The 21667-nt window shown below is 35.5% G+C and overlaps 1 protein-coding gene across 3 annotated transcripts in view; it reads right to left on the reverse strand.

Moving 5' to 3' along the window:
* Positions 1 to 21667, reverse strand: part of CNTN3 (contactin 3) — a 358712-nt gene that overhangs the window by 56996 nt on the left and 280049 nt on the right. For all 3 annotated transcript variants that reach the window (XM_055110140.2, XM_063602820.1, XM_057301830.1), the window contains 2 exons: positions 17140 to 17267; positions 15342 to 15517 (listed from right to left, as the gene is read on the reverse strand). In XM_055110140.2, the coding sequence (XP_054966115.1) occupies positions 15342 to 15517; positions 17140 to 17267 (304 nt within the window). The remainder of the gene's footprint in view (positions 1 to 15341; positions 15518 to 17139; positions 17268 to 21667) is intronic.

Genomic DNA, 21667 nt, shown 5'->3' on the forward strand with positions numbered 1-21667 from the left:
CCTTCCTTACACCTTACACAACAATTAATTCAAGATGGATTAAAGACTTAAGTGTTAGACCTAAAACCATAAAAACCCTAGAAGAAAACCTAGGCAATACCATTCAGGACATAGGCATGGGCAAGGACTTCATGTCTAAAACACCAAAAACAATGGCAACAAAAGCCAAAATTGACAAATGGGATCCAATTAAACTAAAGAGCTTCTGCACAGCAAAAGAAACTACCATCAGAGTGAACAGGCAACCCAAAAAATGGGAGAAAATTTTCGCAACATACTCATCTGACAAAGGGCTAATATCCAGAATCTACAATGAACTCAAACAAATTTACAAGAAAAAAACAAACAACCCCATCAATAAGTGGGTGAAGGAGATGAACAGACACTTCTCAAAAGAAGACATTTATGCAGCCAAAAAACACATGAAAAAATGCTCACCATCACTGGCCATCAGAGAAATGCAAATTAAAACCACAATGAGATACCATCTCACACCAGTTAGAATGGCAATCATTAAAAAGTCAGGAAACAACAAGTGCTGGAGACGATGTGGAGAAATAGGAACACTTTGACACTGTTGGTGGGACTGTAAACTAGTTCAACCATTGTGGAAGTCAGTGTGGCGATTCCTCAGGGATCTAGAACTAGAAATACCATTTGACCCAGCAATCCCATTACTGGGTATATACCCAAAGGATTATAAGTCATGCTGCTATAAAGACACATGCACACGTGTGTTTATTGCAGCACTATTCACAATAGTAAAGACTTGGAACCAACCCAAATGTCCAACAACGACAGACTGGATTAAGAAAATGTGGCACATATACATCATGGAATACTATGCAGCCATAAAAAATGAAGAGCTCATGTCCTTTGTAGGGACATGGATGAAGCTGGAAACCATCACTCTCAGCAAACTATCGCAAGGACAAAAAACCAAACACCGCATGTTCTCACTCATAGGTGGGAATTGAACAATGAGAACACATGGACACAGGAAGGGGAACATCACACTCCAGGGACTGTTGCAGGGTGGGGGGACGCGGGAGGGATAGCATTAGGAGATATACCTAAGGCTAAATGACAAGTTAATGGGTGCAGCACACCAACATGGCACATGCCCTAAAACTTAAAGTATAATAACAATAAAATAAAAAAATGCAGCTTTTCAAAAAAGTAAACAAAAACAACAACAACAAAAAATTCAGACAGATCCAACTTCATGAAGACGTCCCTGAGCCTCATGGTTAGAACTCATGGTTAGAACTAACCACTCCCTCCTGTGCACAACCTTTAGAGCACACTTTTATTGTGGACATATGCAATTTTTCATGTATGCCAGCCTCCTCTGATAATAGTAAGCTCTTCAGAATCAGGATTATGTCTTGTCTATGTCTGTATCCTCAACTGGGCACAGTGCTTGAAATTCAGCACATATTCAATAAATATATGTTGAATTGAAAAAAAAAAAGAATGAAATCATGGCTTTTGCAGCAACATGGATGCAGCTGGAAACCACCATCTTAAGTGAACTAACAGCAACAGAAAACCAAATACCAAATGTTCTCAGTTATAAGTGGGAGCTAAACACTGGGTATACATGAACATACATATAAGAACAATAAACACTGGAGAATACAAGAGGGAAGAGGACTGGGGGCACAAGAGTTGAAGACTATTGGGTACTATGCTCAGTACCTGGGTGATGGATTTAAATACTCCAAACCTTGGCATCATGCAATATACCTTTAACAAACCTGTATGTGTGCCCACTGATCCTAAAATAATACTTAAATAAAAATAAAATTTGTATATATTATATGAGTTTATCTCAATAAAAGGTGGTTTTAAATTAAAAAAAGATTTTGAACTAAACAAAAACAGAAATACAACATCATAATTTGTAGAATATAGTCAAAGCTATGCCTAGAGGAAAATTTATGTCATTGAGTGCATATAAAAGCAAAAAGAAGGAGCCAAAACCAATAATCTAAGCTTTTTGCTTCAGAAAACTGGAAAAATAGAGCAAATCAGATCCAAATAAAAGGAATAAAAAAAATCAACAGTGAAAATGAATAAACTTGAAAACTGCAAGTCAACAAAGAAAATCAACAAAAGCTGATTCTTTGAAAAGAGCAATAAAATCAATCACCTCTAGCTAGGCTACTTAAGAAAAAAAGAGAAGACACAAATAACTAGTATCAGAAATTAAAAAGGAAACATCATTACAGACCCTATGTATATTAAAAGATAATAAAAAATTATGAACAATGCTATGTCTACAAATTTGAGAACCTAGATGAAATGGATCAATTCCTTGAAAGATATAATCTGCCAAAAGTTATACAAAAATAAGTAGATAACACAAATAGTCTTACATATAATAGATACATTGAATCAATGATTAATAATTTTCCCAAACAGAAAGCACCAGGTCCAGATGGGTTCAATGGTGAATCCGAGGTGGGCAGATCACCTGAGGTCAGAAGTTTGAAATCAGACTGGCCAACATGGTGAAACCCCATCTCCACTAAAAATACAAAAATTAGCCAGGTGTGGTGGTACACAGCTGTAGTCCCAGCTACTTGGGGAGCTGAGGCAGGAGAATTGCTTGAACCCAGGAGGCAGCAGGTGCAGTTAGCTGAGATTGTGACATTGCACTCCAGCCTGGGTGACTCAAAAAAAAAAAAAAGATGTTAACAGAATGAGAAGACGAGCCATAGACTTGGAGAACATATTTGCAAAAGACAAATCTGACAAAGGGCTGTTAGACAAAATATAGAAAAATCTCTTAAAACTTCCCAATACAAAAATGAACACCCTGATGAAAAAGTAGGCAAAAGACCTGAACCAACACTTCATCAAAGACTATATGCAGATGGCAAGTAAGAATACAAAAATATGTTCAACATCATATTTCACTAGGGAATTGCAAATTAAAACGAGATACCACTACATATCTATTAGATTGGCCAAAATCCAGACACTGACAACATAAAATTCTGGCGAGGATGTAGAGTAGCAGGAACTCTCATTTATCACTGGTGGGGATGCAAAATGTTATAGCCATTCTGCAAGACAGTCCAGCAGTTTCTTACAAAATTAAACATACTCTTACCATAAGATCCAGCAATCATGCTCTTTGGTACTTACCCAAAATGAACTGAAAACTTATGTCCAATAAAAAACTGCACATAGATGTATATAGCAGCTTTATTCATAATTGCCAAAACATGGAAGCAACCAATATATCCTTTAGTAGATGAGTGGATAAATAAACGGTGATACATCCAGATACTGGGATATTATTCAGCACTAAAATGAGCTGAGATATCAAGCCATGAAAAGACATGGAGGAACTTAAAAGTATATTACTAAGTGAAAGAAGCCCATTTGAAAAGGCTATGTACTATATGAGTCCACAATATGACATTCTGGAAAAGGCAAAACTATTGAGACTTTTTATGAGACAATCTTTTTATGAGACAATAAAAAGATTAGTGGTTGCCAGAAGTTAGGAGGGCTGGAAGGTATGAACAGGCAGGGTACAGAGGATTTTTAGGGCAGTGAAGCTATTCTGCGAGATACTACAACGGTGGATACATGCCATTATACATTTGCACCAATAGAATGCACAAGATGAAGAATGAACTCCAATGTAAACTATTAACTTGGGGTAATAATGATGTGTCAATGTAGGTTCATAGATTATAAAAAATGTGCCACTCTGGTATGGGATGTTGATAGTCGAGGAGGGTGTGTGTGTGTGGGAGGATGTAGGCACATGGGTACTTTCTGTACTTTCAGTTCAATTTTACTATGAACCTTAGAAACTGTGTAATAAACAAAGCTTATTTTTTAAAAGGGGTCCATCTCAAATGACCACATATTATGTTTCCATTTATATGAAATGTCCAGAATAAGCAAATAGGTATATAGAGAAAGTAGATCGGTGGTTGCCTCTGCTTGAGGGTGAAGGTTGGGGATTTCGAAAGTTATGGTTAAGGGATATGAGCTTTCTTTTTGAGATAACAAGGATACTCTAAAACTAACTATTGCAATGAAAGTACAGCTCTGTGAATATGTTAAAAGCCACTGCATCTTATACTTTAAGTGGATACATTGCATGGTATGGGAATCACATCTCAATAAAGCCATTAAAAAACTACCTAAGCCAGCATGAGTAAAGGTAAAGCTATCATCAGCAGATACCATTTTTCTCCTCATCTGATATGATTTATTTGTTTATTTATTGAATTTATTGCATTTCCCCTTTTTTTGACTTCAGTCTCCTTTTGCAAGATGTACTCATGAACCTTAATCCTGTCAGCCTTTGTCAAACAAAATAAGCCAAAATTATAAACTGCAGCTCTTTCCACCAGTCAACATCAGCCTCGGCCTCCCAGAGATGAGATTTTTTTTTTTAATTTTCAAGTCACAGCTGTAGGTAAATATCTGTTATTGATATTTAAAATTTGGAGGAACTGAAGGAATTATAAACAATATCAAATGAATTACTACTGACTCTCTTAGAACTTTCTGAGATTTAAAAAAAACCATATATTACTGTATTTGGATTTTTGTATGCTGGTATATACACAAATATACTCACATGTACATAAACATATACAGTAGTAATTCTTTGGTGGTATCTTATATTTTTCAATATGAATTCCAATAGTGGAACTCCAGTATGTCCTAAGATATTAAAAACACAGATAACCCACACCCTCTCAAACTAACTCTTCTTCTTCTTCTTCTTCTTCTTCTTCTTCTTCTTCTTCTTCTTCTTCTTCTTCTTCTTCTTTTTTTTTTTATGAGACAGAGTTTTGCTCTGTCTTGCAGTCTGGAATGCAGTGGTTCAATCTCCGCTCACTGCAACCTCTGCCTCCCGGGTTCAGGCGATTCTCCTGTCTCAGCCTCCCGAGTAGCTGGGAATACAGGTGTGTGCCACCACGCCCAGCTAATTTTTAATTTTTGGTAGAGATGGAGTTTTGCCATGATGGCCAGACTGGTTGGCCTCGGCCTCCCAAAGTGCTGGAATTACAGGCTGAGCCACCACGCTCGGCCAAAGGCAACTCTTCTAAGAATTGTCAAGTGATGTAATTTTATTGAAGGCTTGTGGTGAAACAAGATGAAGTTCACAGCAAAATCTGCCAGAAGTTTTCTTTAAATATCTGTATTTCTTTCAAAGTTTTTCTCCCAGAGTCATAACTTCTCTAACATCCCAAAATAGTCTTCTGTAACCTTTACGAACATTGGTTCTAAAATCTGTCTGTCTCTCCTCAAATTCTCCTAGCTTTATATCCCACTCAATCCAAGAAAACTAATCAAAATTCTTAGCCAAAGAAGAAGGTAGACTTGTTTGATTACTCAAAAATGAAAAAAAATTATGAAAGATGTAATAGACAAAGTTAGCAGAAAAGTGACATAAAATTTGTCCTCTGTGAAAGGTGGAGCCTGTACTGTCAGAGAAAACTAGTATATATATTGGGAATTTGTGTGTAAGTGAAAGATTTCCTGCTGTGCTCCAAAGAATTCTCTTCAAAGGACACATGAAGGAGGTAACAATCTGATACATGCACATTAATACATGTATTGAAATATCAGTTTGTACCCCATAAATATGTACAATTGTTGCATGTCTATTAAAAATAAAAGCAAAATCTGATATGCACATGTAAATTTCATTACTTTGTCTTTGGCAAAAAAAAAATCTTATCTAGCTGAGAGTTGTCTTGAAGCAGTTTGCATTTTGTTTTATAACTTTTGAATGTTACTCTATGCTAGATTTTCTTTTAAATTAATATCCTATACAATAATCCAGGCAACTAGGTTTTGTTGTGAATTTCTCTAGCTAGAAATAGAAGGTAGTTTTTTCTTGCTCTTCTCTGCAGAAGTAATCTTGTATTTCACAAGAGATAGTATCAACTCCCAATTTTCTTGATTTGGAAGAGTCAGTTATAATTCCCAATCTTTCCTCAGTATCCAAATTCCTAATAAGCAAATGGAGAGATTTTCAATCTCATTAATCTGAGAAATGAGAGGTTGGGGGTAATGAGATATGGCTTCTCAGCCATCTGTTGGCAAAAATTTTTTAAAAATGAAGAAAAAACTCGTGCAGAAAAGAATATGGGGAAGCAGGACCCCTTTACTAGTACTGATGGGAATATAAATAGCTGCAGCTTTCCTGGGGAACAACTTAGAAATAATATTACCACTACTGCTGGCAGTAGTAATGAACCAAAAGAGCTAACTTCTGTTGTCCTTGGCACTTTACAAATACCTCTAAGTAAAGTATTATCAACATCTCAGTTTTGCAGATGATGTAACTGAGACAGAGATAAAGATCAACAGTATATAAGAGAAAGGCATAGGCTTCAAATGCTGACATTCTGTTTCAGATTTTGGAATGATGAAACTATATGTGTGTCACACCAATCTGATCTACTAATTTCCTATCTGAGCTAATACCCCCAGAATATTCTCTGGAAATTAATGACGAGGCATCATTACTTGTCTTTCAAAATGCTATTAACTATTTTTATCCCTACTTGATTTCTTACTCTAAGCACTCTCAGAATTGTTTAAACTGAGATCTGATTGGTAGTATTTTAAAGTTTTGGAGAAACCTGGGAAAAATTAAAATCTTGTAATGTGTGCCTGCTTTATTTCATCTAGAAATATTGAATATTTCATGTTTCTTTCCCCCTCTCTGTCTGTCATTATATCTCTCTTTCTATCTCTGGCCAAATTTAGAAAGTATTGTAGGTGCTTTTATGTAGGCCTCACATACTTCTTGTACAAATTATTAACATGAATTTATCTATCTTTTCAGGGAGGTTTTGTCCTGTTATATTTTCTCATTGGTTATTGTTGATACAAAGGAAAACTATTACTTAAAAATGTTAATACATATTTTAAGTAGACACATAATAATTGTACATATTTATGCATTACAGTGTAATATTTAGATATATGTATATGATATATAATAATCAAAATAGAATAATTAGCGCATCTATCACCTCAAAGCATTTATTTGTGTTGGGAACATTCAAAATCCTGTATTCTAGCTATTTGAAAACATACAACAAATTATTATTATAGTCACCTTACAGTGCTATAGACAACTAGTTGTAAGAAAGCTATGAATATCCTCCTATCTAGCTGTAAGGAAGCTATTATTTTTTGCAATTTACCTGGTATCCAAGCAGTTGACTGAAGTCATTAATTAAAAAAATAATTTAGAGTTGATACTATTGGGTTTTGAGTAGCCCTAATACAAAAAATTTTAGAGTTGATACTATTGGGTTTTGAGTAGCCCTAATATAATTTTGTCCTCAAATAACATTTGTTTCCTTATTTTCATAGTCCCCTTTTATTTGTTTCATACTTTATTGCATTGACCCAAATATGTCCAAATGATATTTGTGTGTAGCCTCACCTTGTTGATGATTTAAATAACAATATTTCTGGTATTTTTCCTTTAAAGACACTTTTGGGATGTGGAAGAAGTATCTTTGTGTTCCTATTTTAGTATGAATTTAAAAGTCAGTAATTGGTCATTATTTTTATTGAATGTCAACTTAGTATCAATCGAGAATATTGTGGTTTGTTTTATTAGGTCTTTTGATACGACGTATGTACATTTCCTGGGATATCCTATAGTAGCTTATAAAGGGTTAATCTTTTTTTTTGTTTTGTTTGTTTGTTTGTTTGTTTGAGACAGAGTTTCTCTGGTTGCCCAGGCTGGAGTGCAATGGCGCAATCTCAGCTCACTGCAACCTCTCCCTCCTGAGTTCAAGCCATTGTCCTGGCTCAGCCTCTCAAGTAGCTGTGATTACAGGCATGTGCCACCACGCCTGGCTAATTTTTGTATTTTTAGTAGAGACAGGGTTTCACCATGTTGGCCAGGCTGGTCTTGAACTCCTGACCTCAGTGATCCACCTGTCTTGGCCTCTCAAAGTGCTCGTATTACAGGCATGAGCCACCATGCCTGGAAGGGTTAATCTTTGAATATAATGTTCAATCTGGTTTGCTAAAATTTCCCTTAAGTTTTCTTACTGTATTCATGTAATCAGTTTGTATTTACTAAGTATTTACTATCTTGGTAGGTTTTGTTCATAGGACTATGCTAGACTAACAAAATAAGTTAAAAATATTTCACACTTTTAATGTTGTCAAATAGTTTACATAACACAAAATATTTATCTGTTTCCTTAAAATTTGAGAAACAAAAATTACCAGTAAAATTATCTAGCCCTAAAATCCTTATTATTGGTGGAGGTGGAAAATTGATTTGCAAGTTTTCATAATAATGAATCTACCTAAGTAGACAATTTTAATTTCATTTTTATTTTAAATTAATTAAATTTAAATTTTGATAATTTATATTTCTGCAGAAATGGTCCATTTAATTAGAATTTCATATATATGACCTGAATATGGAATCCTTTGTGTTTTTACATTTCTTTTTTATCTCTTATATTCTTTTTCTAATGTCTAAGTTTAGTTTTTCTTTTCTCTTTATTCTTCATTGGTATATTCTGTAGATTATCAATTGCTTTTTGATATTATATGAATTTTATTTGTTCTTTCTCCTTCATGTACATATGTTTTGTTATTTTTATTAACCAAATTTTGCAAAGATGTAGAAAGAATAAAAAGGAGTGTGTATTTTCTATCTGAAGGATTTTTTTTTCATATATTTCTGTTACTTCAATTAATTACAGTATCAGAATAAGCTGTCTAATATTTAGCAAATTGATCTACTGATAGTTGAAAGAAGGGCTCTCAAAGTCTACACAGTCTTATTTCTTACTAGTTATTTGTTCTTGACCTGATATGTTTTAATCGTACATTATTTGAGGTATTATTTTATTTTCATGACAAAAAGAAATTTTTCCAAAAAATATTTATCCTTTGTGCTTTTAAGGTTTGCCATGAATTATTCTTTGATGGAAATTAACATTTGTTGCACTCTCCTTCTGTTGTATTTACATAATAAATATCTGCATATATTTTCCTTTATGTCATTTCATTTATAGCCTTGGTTTGTTTTAACTCTGCTGTTTTTATGGGCTTTAGTACAAGAAGTCACATGTTGTTTGTTTTGACTTATTCTTGTAAATTTAAGTCTACCTTACAGGATTTCCACTGGGGATGGCTTTGGACTATTCATCTTCATAAATATTGTACTTGATAAATACAGCCCTTGGACATCAATCACACTTTAAGCAGGAACTGAGCCTTTATTTGCCTGGTTGAATAAATGATGAGTCAGGCAAATAACTACACATCAACAGTTTTGTGCATTACCCCCTTTTCCAGCTGGAATTGGGGAATTCTTGTTTCTTTACCAGCAAATAACATTATGGGAGGAGTCATGCTTCAACGACGTGGGTTCAAGATAAATAATAATTCCTCTGGTCTGATCCCCACTTTTGTGAATTTGTTTCTGGGTACATTCTCTTAATAATTATTTCAAGTCAGCTGATGCTTTGAATTTGGACAAGATACAAAATGTATAATATAGTCCAATGGGGATATGCTTAAAAACTCAGAATACCCCCAGAAGTTGTTTGGGGAATGAGTGCTTTCCTTTACATAAAATTGTTTACATAGTTATAAAGAGCTGCTGTTTTCAAACTTTTAGTCTTCACACACAAATAATTCTATGAAATAAATCAAGTCAAAGTGGCTACTTGTATTATCACACAAAGGATCAATTTCAAAGATATTCTTTTCTACCACTGAGAGCTGAAAAATACATCAAATCTCAAGCTCATGAGTAGCTGCTGTAACTAGAGTGAAATTGTGGCTTGTGGGAAATAAATCATATTGAAGTGAGCCATTTAAATGAATGGCAGATTGGTTGTCACTGCTCAAGTTTTTATTGCTTCCAGTGACTTTTATCCACAAACATTCTAATTCATCATAGATCCAATTCCACAAAGTGTTGGTAAAGCTGTACACCTTGGCTCTAGACATTCTTTATTTCTAAAGTAACTGCACCACATAGGGTTTATCAAAGCATATATATTTAAACATCCTTACAATATCGGGTGAACTAGTGTGTTTACGTCCAAAAGTTTCTATCTGTAGGGAGCCTCTGGCATATAATGCATGTAAGTCCAAAAGTTAGCTTACTGAGCAAGTCAAAATTATCCCTCAACATTTGTAAAATCATACTTAAATTACCAGGCCCTAGGTCTTCACATACCAGTCAACAGTGTTCTTTGGTTTCTCTTGAACTTTGGAATATTACCTCCCTTTTCCTATCGATGGATGCTAAGCTCTATTTAAAAGTAAGGAAACAAAGATGTTATACAGGGGTAAATAATGGAGTAAAATTCATTGCTTAAATATAGGTATGATAGAACACTACCATAAACATATAGCTAGGCCTGTATCTTTTCTTGTGATTCTGCATATGTGAAATAGTGTACACATTCTTATTTACATTCACACCATCATATATGAAGATATCTAGATACAGGCAAAAAAGAGAGAAAACTGTGTTCCAGGAAGAGATCTCATGGCAGGAGAGAATGGGGTAAATACAGTTACGTGTCACCACATAACGACTTTTTGGTCAAGGATGGACCACATATTTGACAGTGGTCCAATAAGATTATAATGGAGCTGCCTGGGCCTAGTGCCTCATGCCTGTAATCCCAGCACTTTGGAAGGCCAAGACGGGCAGATCACCTGAGGTCAGGAGTTCAAGACCAGCCTGGCCAGCATGGTGAAACCCCATCCCTACTAAAAATACAAAAATTAGCCGGACACGGTGGTGCATGCCGGTAGTCCCAGCTAGTAGGGAGGCTGAGGCTTGAGGATCATTAGAACCCGGGAGGCAGAAGTTGCAGTGAGTCAAGATCGTGCCACTGCACTCCAGCCTGAGTGACAGAGTGAGACCCTGTCTCAAAAAAAAAAAAAAAGTTTCTATTGACTAGTGACACTGTAGCCAGCATAATATTACAGCACAATGCCTTAATGATGCATTTGTGATGATGCTGAGGTAAACAAACCTACTGTGCTGCCTGTCATATAATAGTCTAGCACATACAATTATGTACAGTACATAATACTTGATAATCATGATAAATGACCATGTTAATAGTTTATACCATTTACTATACCATACTTTATATTGTCATTTTATAGTGTACTTCTTCTACAAATTAAAAACGTTAACTATAAAACAGTCTCATACAGGTCCTTCAGGAGGAATTCCAGAAGAAGGCATTGCTGTCCTATGAGATGACAGCACCGTGCATGTTATTGCCCCTGCAGACCTCCCAGTGAGACATGCTGTGGAGGCACAAGACAGTGATATTGACGATCCTGACCCTGCGTAGGCCTAGGGTAACCTGTGCCTTTGTGTATTCATTTTTGACAAAAATGTTTAAAATGAAAAAAAAAAATTAAAAACAGAAAAAAAGCTTATCCTTATTGAATAAGGATATAAATAAAATATTTTTGTATAGCTGTACAATGTGTGTTTTAAGCTAGGTGTTAATGACAAAACAGTCAAAAATCTAAAAAAGTTAAAAGTTTAGAAAGTAAAAAAGTTATGGTAAGCTACGGTTAATTTATTATTGAAGAAAGCAAATACTTCTTATAAATTGAGTGTATCCTAAGTGTACAGTGTTTCTAATGTTTTCAGTAGTGTACAGCAATGTCCTAGCCTTCACCTTCACTCATCACTCACTCACTGACACCCAGAGCAAGTTCCAGTCCTGCAAACTCCATTCACAGTAAGTGCCCTATACAGGTGCACCTTTTTGAAAATCCTTTATGCCGTATTTTTACTGTACCATTTCAATGTTTAGACACACAAATACTTGCCATTCTGTTAAACTGCCTACAGCATTCAGGGCAGTGGCATGTTGTGCAAGTTTGCAGGGCAGGAGGAATAGGCTATACCACACAGCCTGGGTGTGTAGTAGGCTGTATCATTGGGTTTGTGTAAGTGCACCCTATGATGTCCACATAAGGACGGAATTGCCTAGTAACGCATTTCTCAGAATGTATCCCCATCGTTAAGCAACATGTGACTGTACTAAAAACTGATGTGAAAAGAGATCCGAAAATAAGACCAAAAAATTACGTGACTCACTCACCCATGGGCATCAACCAGCAAACAACAGCACCTAGAACTCTTATGTATCTGAATACAAATCCACCTCTTCCGAAACCGAACCACATCGTGCCTACGATTGAACTTTTCTTGGCAAACAGGAACTTATGTGGAAGTCTTTTCCTGCTGATTTAATGATACGACTTTTTGATTCGCCCCATGATCATGGACTGAAACCTGTCTTTGGACCCCTACTCCTCCTTTGTGATGTGCCAATTTGTTTTAGACACTTAGTTTCATAAAGCTTTTCTGAATGTATTATTCCAATTGTGCAAAAATCTGTGACTGGTGTCATCATGCTCCTTTGGCACAATTTCAAATCTATACAGTAGATCTGGTTTAAATTATTGGAGCTTTCTGAGCTTATGGATTTTTTCCAAAAGGCCTGTGTTTTTTAAAACAAACGAATGGCTGTTGACTACTTAGCATAGTTCCAATAATTGGCTGATTCAGTTCAAAGCTATGAGTTGTATTTTCTATAACCTGAACTACCCCTAACCTATTTTTAAAACATAGTTCTTACTATCCACCTTTCTAGGCAACTTTCCCACTTATCAACCTCCTTGTTCACATTTTGCTGCTTTTGGAAACGGGATATATCTATGAACCCACTGGGGAAAAAGGCAAGCAGACTATCTTTGTATTAATGTGCATGCTGCAATGAATACACAATCAGAGGACAAGACTTGTTACATGATTCCCTTCTCATGCAACAGAAAACTGATTTACTTAATTGCCTGTGCTTAAGGGTAATGTCATCTTGTATGGCTTACTGTTTTATACTGATGGGAGAATATTAAGTTACTAATGGCACAAGTCAATAAAAAATTCATAGGCCATGAACTAGCATGGTAGAGAAAGAACAGAATTGGCAAATGATAGCATTAATTTATGAAATTTCATGTTTCAGACACCTGACTTGTACAGAGATGACTTTATGCCTTCTTTAGAACCTATCAGTGCTATGTCAATCAAGATAGTTAAATTACATCATAAACTCAAATGTTTTTAACTCCAAGCTTTTCTGAAAGATAGCTGCAATCTGGCTCAGTCTTAGTGTTTCTTTGTAACTGTTTGATGCATATTACAATCAAACTACTTTGGATTTTTCAGTCTTTCATTACACATTTATTTAGCAGTAGCTAAGACAGAGGAACCGTATTGGATAAACTATTATCAACAGCTCACAATCCAGCTGAGAAATCAATCACAAACATAATTATCTTCATTATAATGGCAAAGGTGACTAATGTTTCAAATGGAATTCTTCAATAATTAAAAGTAGTAGAAGAGCTGGATTAGAGAAGTCTTTCCCAGATTGGGTAAAGGATCTTTATGAAAGTAACATTTTAGGCTTCTTCTTGAGGCCCAAGGAAGAAGAAATTGTTAACTTGTAAAACAGCCTGAGTACGGAGTAGAGAGCTAGCTCAGAATATGGCCTATGCCTTTTCCTATCATGACAGAAAAAAGCAGTGACAATTTAAAAATAATAGACATTTACAACAATAGTAAAAGTAAAGCTAAAAGATTTTAGCAATTGGTGAAGTTCTCAAAGGCCGTGAATCAGTCAGAACAATTAGAAAAGCAGTAATTCCAAAACAGAATAAATTGGATGACAGAAAATAGAAAGGGTCCTAAAATTATACTTAATTGTAGTTAGGTATCTAAACGTCTCAATTTCTCTTTTCCTTTTAAAAACTTTCTTTTTTCTGTACTAGCTTCCTAAGGTTGCCGTAAGGCAGTACCAAAAACTTGGTGGCTTAAAACAACAGAAATGTATCCTCTCCCAGTTCTGATGGCTGGAAGTCTGAAATCAAGTTGCTGGCAGAGCCAGGCTCCCTGCAAAATCTCTAAGGGGAAATTCTTCCTTGCCTCTTCCAGCTTCTGGTGGCTCCAGGCCTTCCTTGGCTTGTGGCAGCACACCTCTGTTCTGGGCCTTCATCCTAATTGGTCCATCTCTCCTCTGTCTGTGCTTCACATGGCATTCTCCTCTTTGTGTGTCTATGTCCAAATGGCCTTCTTTTTATAAGGACGACAGTTATACTGAATAAGGGCCCATTTTAATCCAGGATGACCTCATCTTAATTTAACTAATGGCTTCCACGATAAGGCAATTTCCAAATAAGGTCACATTCTGAGGTATTGGACATTAAGAATATATTTTTGGGAGGACACAATTCAATTCAAAACGCCATCCTTTAAGTTGCATATGATTTTAATATGTTAACATGCCGATGTATACAAATACATACATTTAATAAGAAGTCTTTGTCAAATGAACACAGTTGAGTTGACCATCATATGGCTTTCTACTTTACTGAGGCCTCTATGTGAAGTCCATAATGACAAAACCAGACTTGACTGTCCACCATGGACCTCTTTACCAAAAGAATGAAGCTGTCCTTGAGTCAGTGCAAACAGTCCTACAAGGGAAGGTAGCTTTGCAATTCCAGATTCATAAACATGCTGTGAGGCTTACCATTAGTCTGGGTGGCTCACCAGCATTAAGCCACTTCTTGACCATTCTCCTCAAAGTGACAATTTTTCCTTAAAATCTGTAAATCTTTCTAATGTGGAATCATCACAAAAGAGGAGACAGAATGGAAACATTAGAAAGCATTTGTGTTGTGGAAACACACCGATCTGGACTTGAAGTTCCACCACTAACTAGCTGAGTGACTCTGGGCAAGTTGATAAACTTCCAGTCCTCAGTTTGTGCACCTGTACAATGAAGCGTCTTACTGCTAATGTCTGGTGCAATTGTGAGGATTAACAGTGATGATGTACCCTGGCCTGACACATTAATTGGGATCAAGCACCTGGAGGAGACACTTAGTAAGTGCAGCTTTCTCCCAGTTCATCACATATGTGTCATGTTGAAAACAAACACCTATAAAAGAAAATCTTCGTTTCCATAAGAAACTAACAAAAAAAAGTAATGAAAAGTAACATTTACTATAAATACAACATCCATCAATTGTAATTGTAATTATACGTTGAAGTAAATGTGTTCAATTTCTGGTAATTACAAAAATAAAATTAGATCAAAACAGAATTGAGAACCACTCAACCAAAACCACTTATTTAGAAAACATTTCTAGAGCATTGTCTATATGTCAGACAGTTTTCAGAAGCAATGTGCCAGAGACACATGCAATATAAAAAGTATGAGGAAAGTGCCACAACTTACCCCACCAACTTTCTCAAAGTGAGATCCATCTTTCTTAAAATCTGCAAGGGCCCCATTGAAATACCAGGTAAAGATGATGTCTAACAGCGGGTCATGTTGTACCTGGCAGGGCAATATGACGCTTTCACCAACAGAAACATCCATGTTAGATGGTGCCAAAGTTATTCTTGTTGGTTCTATTGGGGAAATAATTTTTCAGAGAAACAGCATTTTATTGTGATAAAAGACATTTGCACAGGCAGACTGTTCATCTAACTTATACTGTGTATGTCTGTAGATGCATATACATAAATATACATACATCTATATAATTAAAAGCATTCAACATTAAAATAGGCATTTTGATGCAGAGCTACATTTCACTGGATCCACAAATTCTTGTTAAAGAAATTAGGATATGTGAACTTGTAGGACATGTAAGTTTAAAAATTAAAGTCATGTGTAAACAACAGTTATATTATTATTAACAAAATCAATTTCAACTTAGTTTTATTGTTTTTTGAAATGTAGGGGTAGAAATAGAAAATACTGTGTTTTCACCAACTTTGGCTAGAAATTACATCACCATCAAAATCTAAACAGACATTTAATGGTAGCCTGGATTTGAAAGATATAATACAAAAGATGCTAGAATAGGTACGAAAAGGAGGGGTACTATGTTAAAATGCTAATTAATGTCTGTTTTTCCCCAACGCAAATGTCCACATGCACATTTCTTTCTCCCTGTCGTCACCACCTACCTTTCATTTGTCTATCACGAATTAAAATTCTCTTGACCCCATTTTCCCACTGCTACTCCACATTACTTTGCACTACGTTGGACCAAAGTCTTCAAAAGAGTCATTTATGCATGTTGTCTACAATTATGCTAGTCAATTCCCTCTTTAACTCAGTCTAGCCAGACTTTGGTCCTCCCAACCCCCGTCCTCACCAAGGTCCTCATAACCATCCTGCTGATATATCAAAAGGTATTTAACCTCATGCACTTCCCTGCTCAAAACCTTGCAGCCACTCCACTTTTCAATCCAACTGAAATAATTCCTCAGGAGGTCTACAAACTGCTTGCATAATTATCACTAAGAAATCTGTTAACTGACACCTTCATCTCCATGAAATCTTTTTCCAAATCTCTCCTTCTCAGTGAGGTTTATTCTGATCATCCTGTTGCTAATGCTCTAACTTACCTCTGCCACTATGCACCTTTCTTGTTTACAATTTTTGCCTTCTAATAATTTTCTTCTTTCTTATTCCTACTGTTACTTTCTTTCTCCTTTTATAGAAGGTAAGATTCATGAGGACAGTATTAGTGACAATGTGCTCAAGGATACAGCCCAAGCAACTGGCACAGAGTAGGTGCTCCAATTTTTTTCATGAATGGATAAATGAATAAAATATATCCACAACTTTAAGCAATTCTTATTTATATCCTGTTATTTCCTGGACTTGAACATCTCCAGAAAAAATCAACTATAATGAAAAAGACAAAGTGTATCCAAAAGACCTGACATAATAGAATTTTATTTAAAAAAAAATAGAATGAGATCATCAACATATGCTATTTGTAACTCTTATTGCCTATCAACCCAGCACAGTAACTAATGTGTTCCCTGGTGCACATTGTGCTGTGCTAAGGAAATATTGTTCCCTTGACTTTCACCTGTTAAAAATAACATAAGTGCAAATACAGGTTCTACCTTCATAGTGTACTGAACATTGTGAAACACATAGTTACTTTCCTCATAATAATACATCTTACAGTGAATCCGTATGTAAAGCAATATTTTAGAAATGGACCTACCCGTAACAACCAAATGTGTTGTGCCATTTGCTTTCCCAAACTGGTTTTCTGCCATGCAGGTGTAAGTTCCAGCATCAGCTTTAGTCACATTGGCTATTTTGAGTCCTCCATCATTTAACAAAGAAATTCTAAAGCAAAGACAAATAAGATAAATATATAATAGCCATTTTTTTTTCCAAATGAATATATATATTTTTATAGAACATGTTGCCTTAAGCTAGTATTTTTAAGGCATGACCAACCAGTCCTTAGCTTTTTGGGAATACAAAAAAAAAAAAAAAGAAAATTCACCCCTCACTCACATACATAAACACACGCACAGCATTGGATGACAAAAGATGCTCCACCAATTTGAACTTTGTTCAATATTTTTACTCAGCATTACTTATTACACCAAAGTTGAGAGGATGCACTTATCAAATAAGTGTCAAATGTTTTCCAAAAATATTAATATATGTTGTGGTAGATTATTCATGGAGTTAGCCTAATCAATTTTAAAGAAATACAAAGTAGGCAGAACACTATTTCTCTTAAATTTGAAACAATATATGAGAAACGAGAAGCTGCATGTCTTTTACTATGAACTAAGAGAGTCACATCGCCCCAATAAAAACTGAAATTTTCCAAAAGAACATTTGGGTGGTCCCCTGTGAGCTCATGGAAAGAGCCTAGGCAAATCCAATAAACCTTACCTTAGAGTTTCTGAGTATACACTTAGAGTACTTAAAGCTTTGGCATCTGACTAATTAATTAAGAAAATATAACTGAGTGCTTTACATACACTTAGCACTATATGAGAACCTGGAATTATGGGGTGAGCAACACAAAAAGTCTCCACCTTCATGGAATAATATTCCAGTGAGAAGCATAGACAACTGTAGTACTCTGTTTTCATGCTGCTGCTAAAGATATACCAAAGACTGGGTAATTTATAACAAAAAGGAGATTTAACAGACTTGCAGTTCCATGTGGCTGGGGAGGCCTCACAATCATGGTAAAAGGTGAAATGCACGTCTTACATGGTGGCAGGCAAAGAGGAAATGAGAACCAAGTGAAAGGGGTTCCCCTGATAAAACCATCAATTCTCATGAGACTTATTCACTACCACAAGAACAGTATGGGGAAACCACCCACGTGATTAAATCATGTCCCACCAGGTCCCTCCCACAACATGTGGGGATTATGGAAGCTACAATTTAAGATGAGATTTGGGTGGGGACACAGCCAAACCATATCAACAACAAATAAATAAGTAAAAATAAGAAGTTCTGATTTTTGAGAAGTACTCAGAAGGAGATAGACACGGTGATACAATAGAGAGTAATTACTTTAGGAGGAAGGGTTTCTAGGATAGGGTGCATCAGAAAAGCCTCTTAGAAGTGGTGTCATTTGAATTACGAAAAAAAAAATGAGATGGGATTAACCTGTCATTAATCTGATCACTGTATCTTTATTGCCCTAATTTGTCTACTCATAATTATGTTCTCTTTCTTTGAATTCCTAAAATAATTACTATCCACATAATGCATTTAACACTTGAGTGTCTTTATCTTTTATGGCTCCTATTTTTGACCCATGAGTGAAAATGGATGGTAAACTTCTTAAAAATATTTGCAACCCCAGTATCAGCATGGCATCATATATGCCAACTATGGTAACTAAATGCCTCCAAATTCTGGGCCATTCAGTAGAATAAATAGGAAAAATACTGAGGACATTAGACTAGAATGAAGGATCTCAATCTGTAAAAATGTTTATTGCAAAATTATTAGGTGTGTTTCAAAAATGTTACTACAAGAGTTTCTGTATAAAAATGTATAAGATAGATTTTGTTTTATTTATATGTGCATGTGTGTATATATATACATATATGTGTATACATATATGTGTATATACACATACATACACACGTGCATATATATGTGCATATACACATACGTGCGTATATATGTGTATATACACATACGTGCGTATATATGTGTATATACACATACGTGCGTATATGTGTGTGTATATACACATACGTGTATATGCATGTATATACACATACGTGTGTGTATATGTGTGTGTATATGCACATACGTGTGTGTATATATACACATACTTGTGTGTGTACACATACGTGTGTGTGTATATATGTGTGTACATACATACGTGTATATATCTCTCTCCATATTTTTCTCCTCCAGTAGACTATAGGAGACTGCCACCCATCACTTTATATACGTATTACTTTATAGTCCATTACTCACTTTCATTTGCATCCTGGTTACACTTCCTTCAGTGAGAAAATCATGGTGGAATTAGAGCTAGCACACAGGTTCATGATCCTGGGTACAGCTATCTATTACGGTTTGTTATGCATATGATTTTTTAAAAACTGTGTTAAGGTATATTTAAAATAAAAAGGTTTGAGAGCAATGACCTAGAAAGCTCATCAGGGAACCATGGCACTGCATGCCAACTTGAGGAACTACAGAGAAAGGTCAAAAATTCCAAGAACTTTCCTAGGAATTAAAAACAAAACAAAACAAAAAGGGACATACCTGATTCTTCTCGTGGGACCCTGAAGGTTGTAATGCATTTTGTTGTGTGTGAAATGCCTCCCATAACTTTACTGGAAAAGATAATCAAATAACTTAAAAAATCTCTTTATACCTTAGCCTATCTGACAACAAAGATTTTCCTAATGAGCATGTAATAATAACTTAAAGAAGAAACCCTGCAGAGAAGTAAAAATAAATAAAAATTTAGGATATGGAGACTGGAAGTTTTAAGGAACATGGAGAAAAAACTTAAAGACATGTCAATCTGATCACGTGATCCTGCCCTCCTCCCTCCAGCTGTCCAGGCAAACCTTGCTTAGAACCTCCTCTTTGGTGTCACATTGCCTGGGAGATACAGACTATATCCTAAGCCTGAACCATATCCTCACATCAGGACCTCTGCCTCTCTCTAACTTCATATGGCTTCATGAATTCTTTTCCTTGCTTGCTTTTCTCCAATCACACAAGCTTTCTTTTAATGACTTTTTTGCTTCTTTTTGTCTCAGGGCCTTTATAAAAACTATTTCCTCTCTCTCATTGACTTGTATTCATCCTTCAGACTTTACTTACTTTCCTAAAACCATGAGTTAGATTCGATTTTCCTGTATTTGATCAAAACATTCTCTGTGCTTTCTTCATAGCACCCATCGAGTGTCCAATTACATATTTGTGTTCTTATTTGACTAATCTTTTTCTCCTCCAGTAGACTGTAGGCTCTCTGGAGGAAAGGACAATATCTAGCTCACTCACCACTAAATTTTTAGGCCCTTGAAAAGTGTCTGGTACAGAGTAGACATTCAAAAATAAAACTTGTTGAATGAGTAAATGATGGTATGCCTTTAGAGAGTCACTGTAAAGGAGTTGGGGCTAGTGAAGCTGGGTTGCAAGGCACTGACACCTTATAAATAATAAGCAAATAGATTCAGAAAGTGTGCAGACTAATACAAACACACACACATATATGTGTGAACTAATTGGATACAGATAGATAGATAGATAGATAGATAGATAGATAGATAGATAGATAGCCAGCCCTCCATATCTGCGGTTTCTGCATCTGCAGATTCTGTAGATTCAACCAACCATAGATAGAATATATTTTAAAATAAACAGATAATAACAATACAGCAATAAAAAAGTACAAGTGACAGAACAATATGGTATAACAACTGTTTACACAGCACTTACATAGTAGTAGGTATTGTAAGTAGAGACTATTTAAAGTATATGGGAGGATATGCATAGGTTGTATGCAAAAGCCAAGCTATTTTGTGTAAGGACTTGAGCATCCATGGGGGTCTGGTGGATATCAAGGAAATACTATGTACACATATGTAGGTATGTTGTTTACATATATGTAGCAAAAAGATAAGGCAATAGAAGACTGAATAAAGAGAATTTAGAAATGCCTTTCCCAGGATAAGAGAACTGAGAATATGCTTGTACTTGTTAGAGAATAAGTAAACAGAGAGGGAGAGACTGAAGATAATGGGATGGAAAAAAAGAGTGAGAGAGGAAACTGTCAGAGAAGTCTTGGAGGAAAGAGAGAGCATGATTAAGAGCCATGCTCCCAACCCATCTGATTGCTAATCCCATCAGTAAAATTTTGGGGCCATGACACCCAAAGAGAATGATACTTGATTTATAGTGTTGCTCAGGAAATTTTACCTATCATTGTTATTAAAAAGAAAATGCAGATGTGATGGAGAATTTTAATATGCAAAGACCAGAAGATGGCAGATTATATCAGAAGTTTGGGAAGATACTTAAATAATAAGGCAAATTAATCTGCCCTAAATTATAGGTTAGAGATAGAATGGGAAGCTTCAAGAAGCTGGGGATCTACCACTTCTATGATTAGTAAGCCTTAAAACAAAGTAAAAATGCCTCTTGTTGACTGAACATTATTGAACTTAAATTGATATTTTCTGATTTGGAAACTACAAAACAGAGGTAGGTAATTTCAGGTATCTTCTATGCAA

The sequence above is a fragment of the Pan paniscus genome, chromosome 2, assembly GCF_029289425.2.
Source record: "Pan paniscus chromosome 2, NHGRI_mPanPan1-v2.0_pri, whole genome shotgun sequence".
Lineage (NCBI taxonomy): Eukaryota > Metazoa > Chordata > Mammalia > Primates > Hominidae > Pan > Pan paniscus.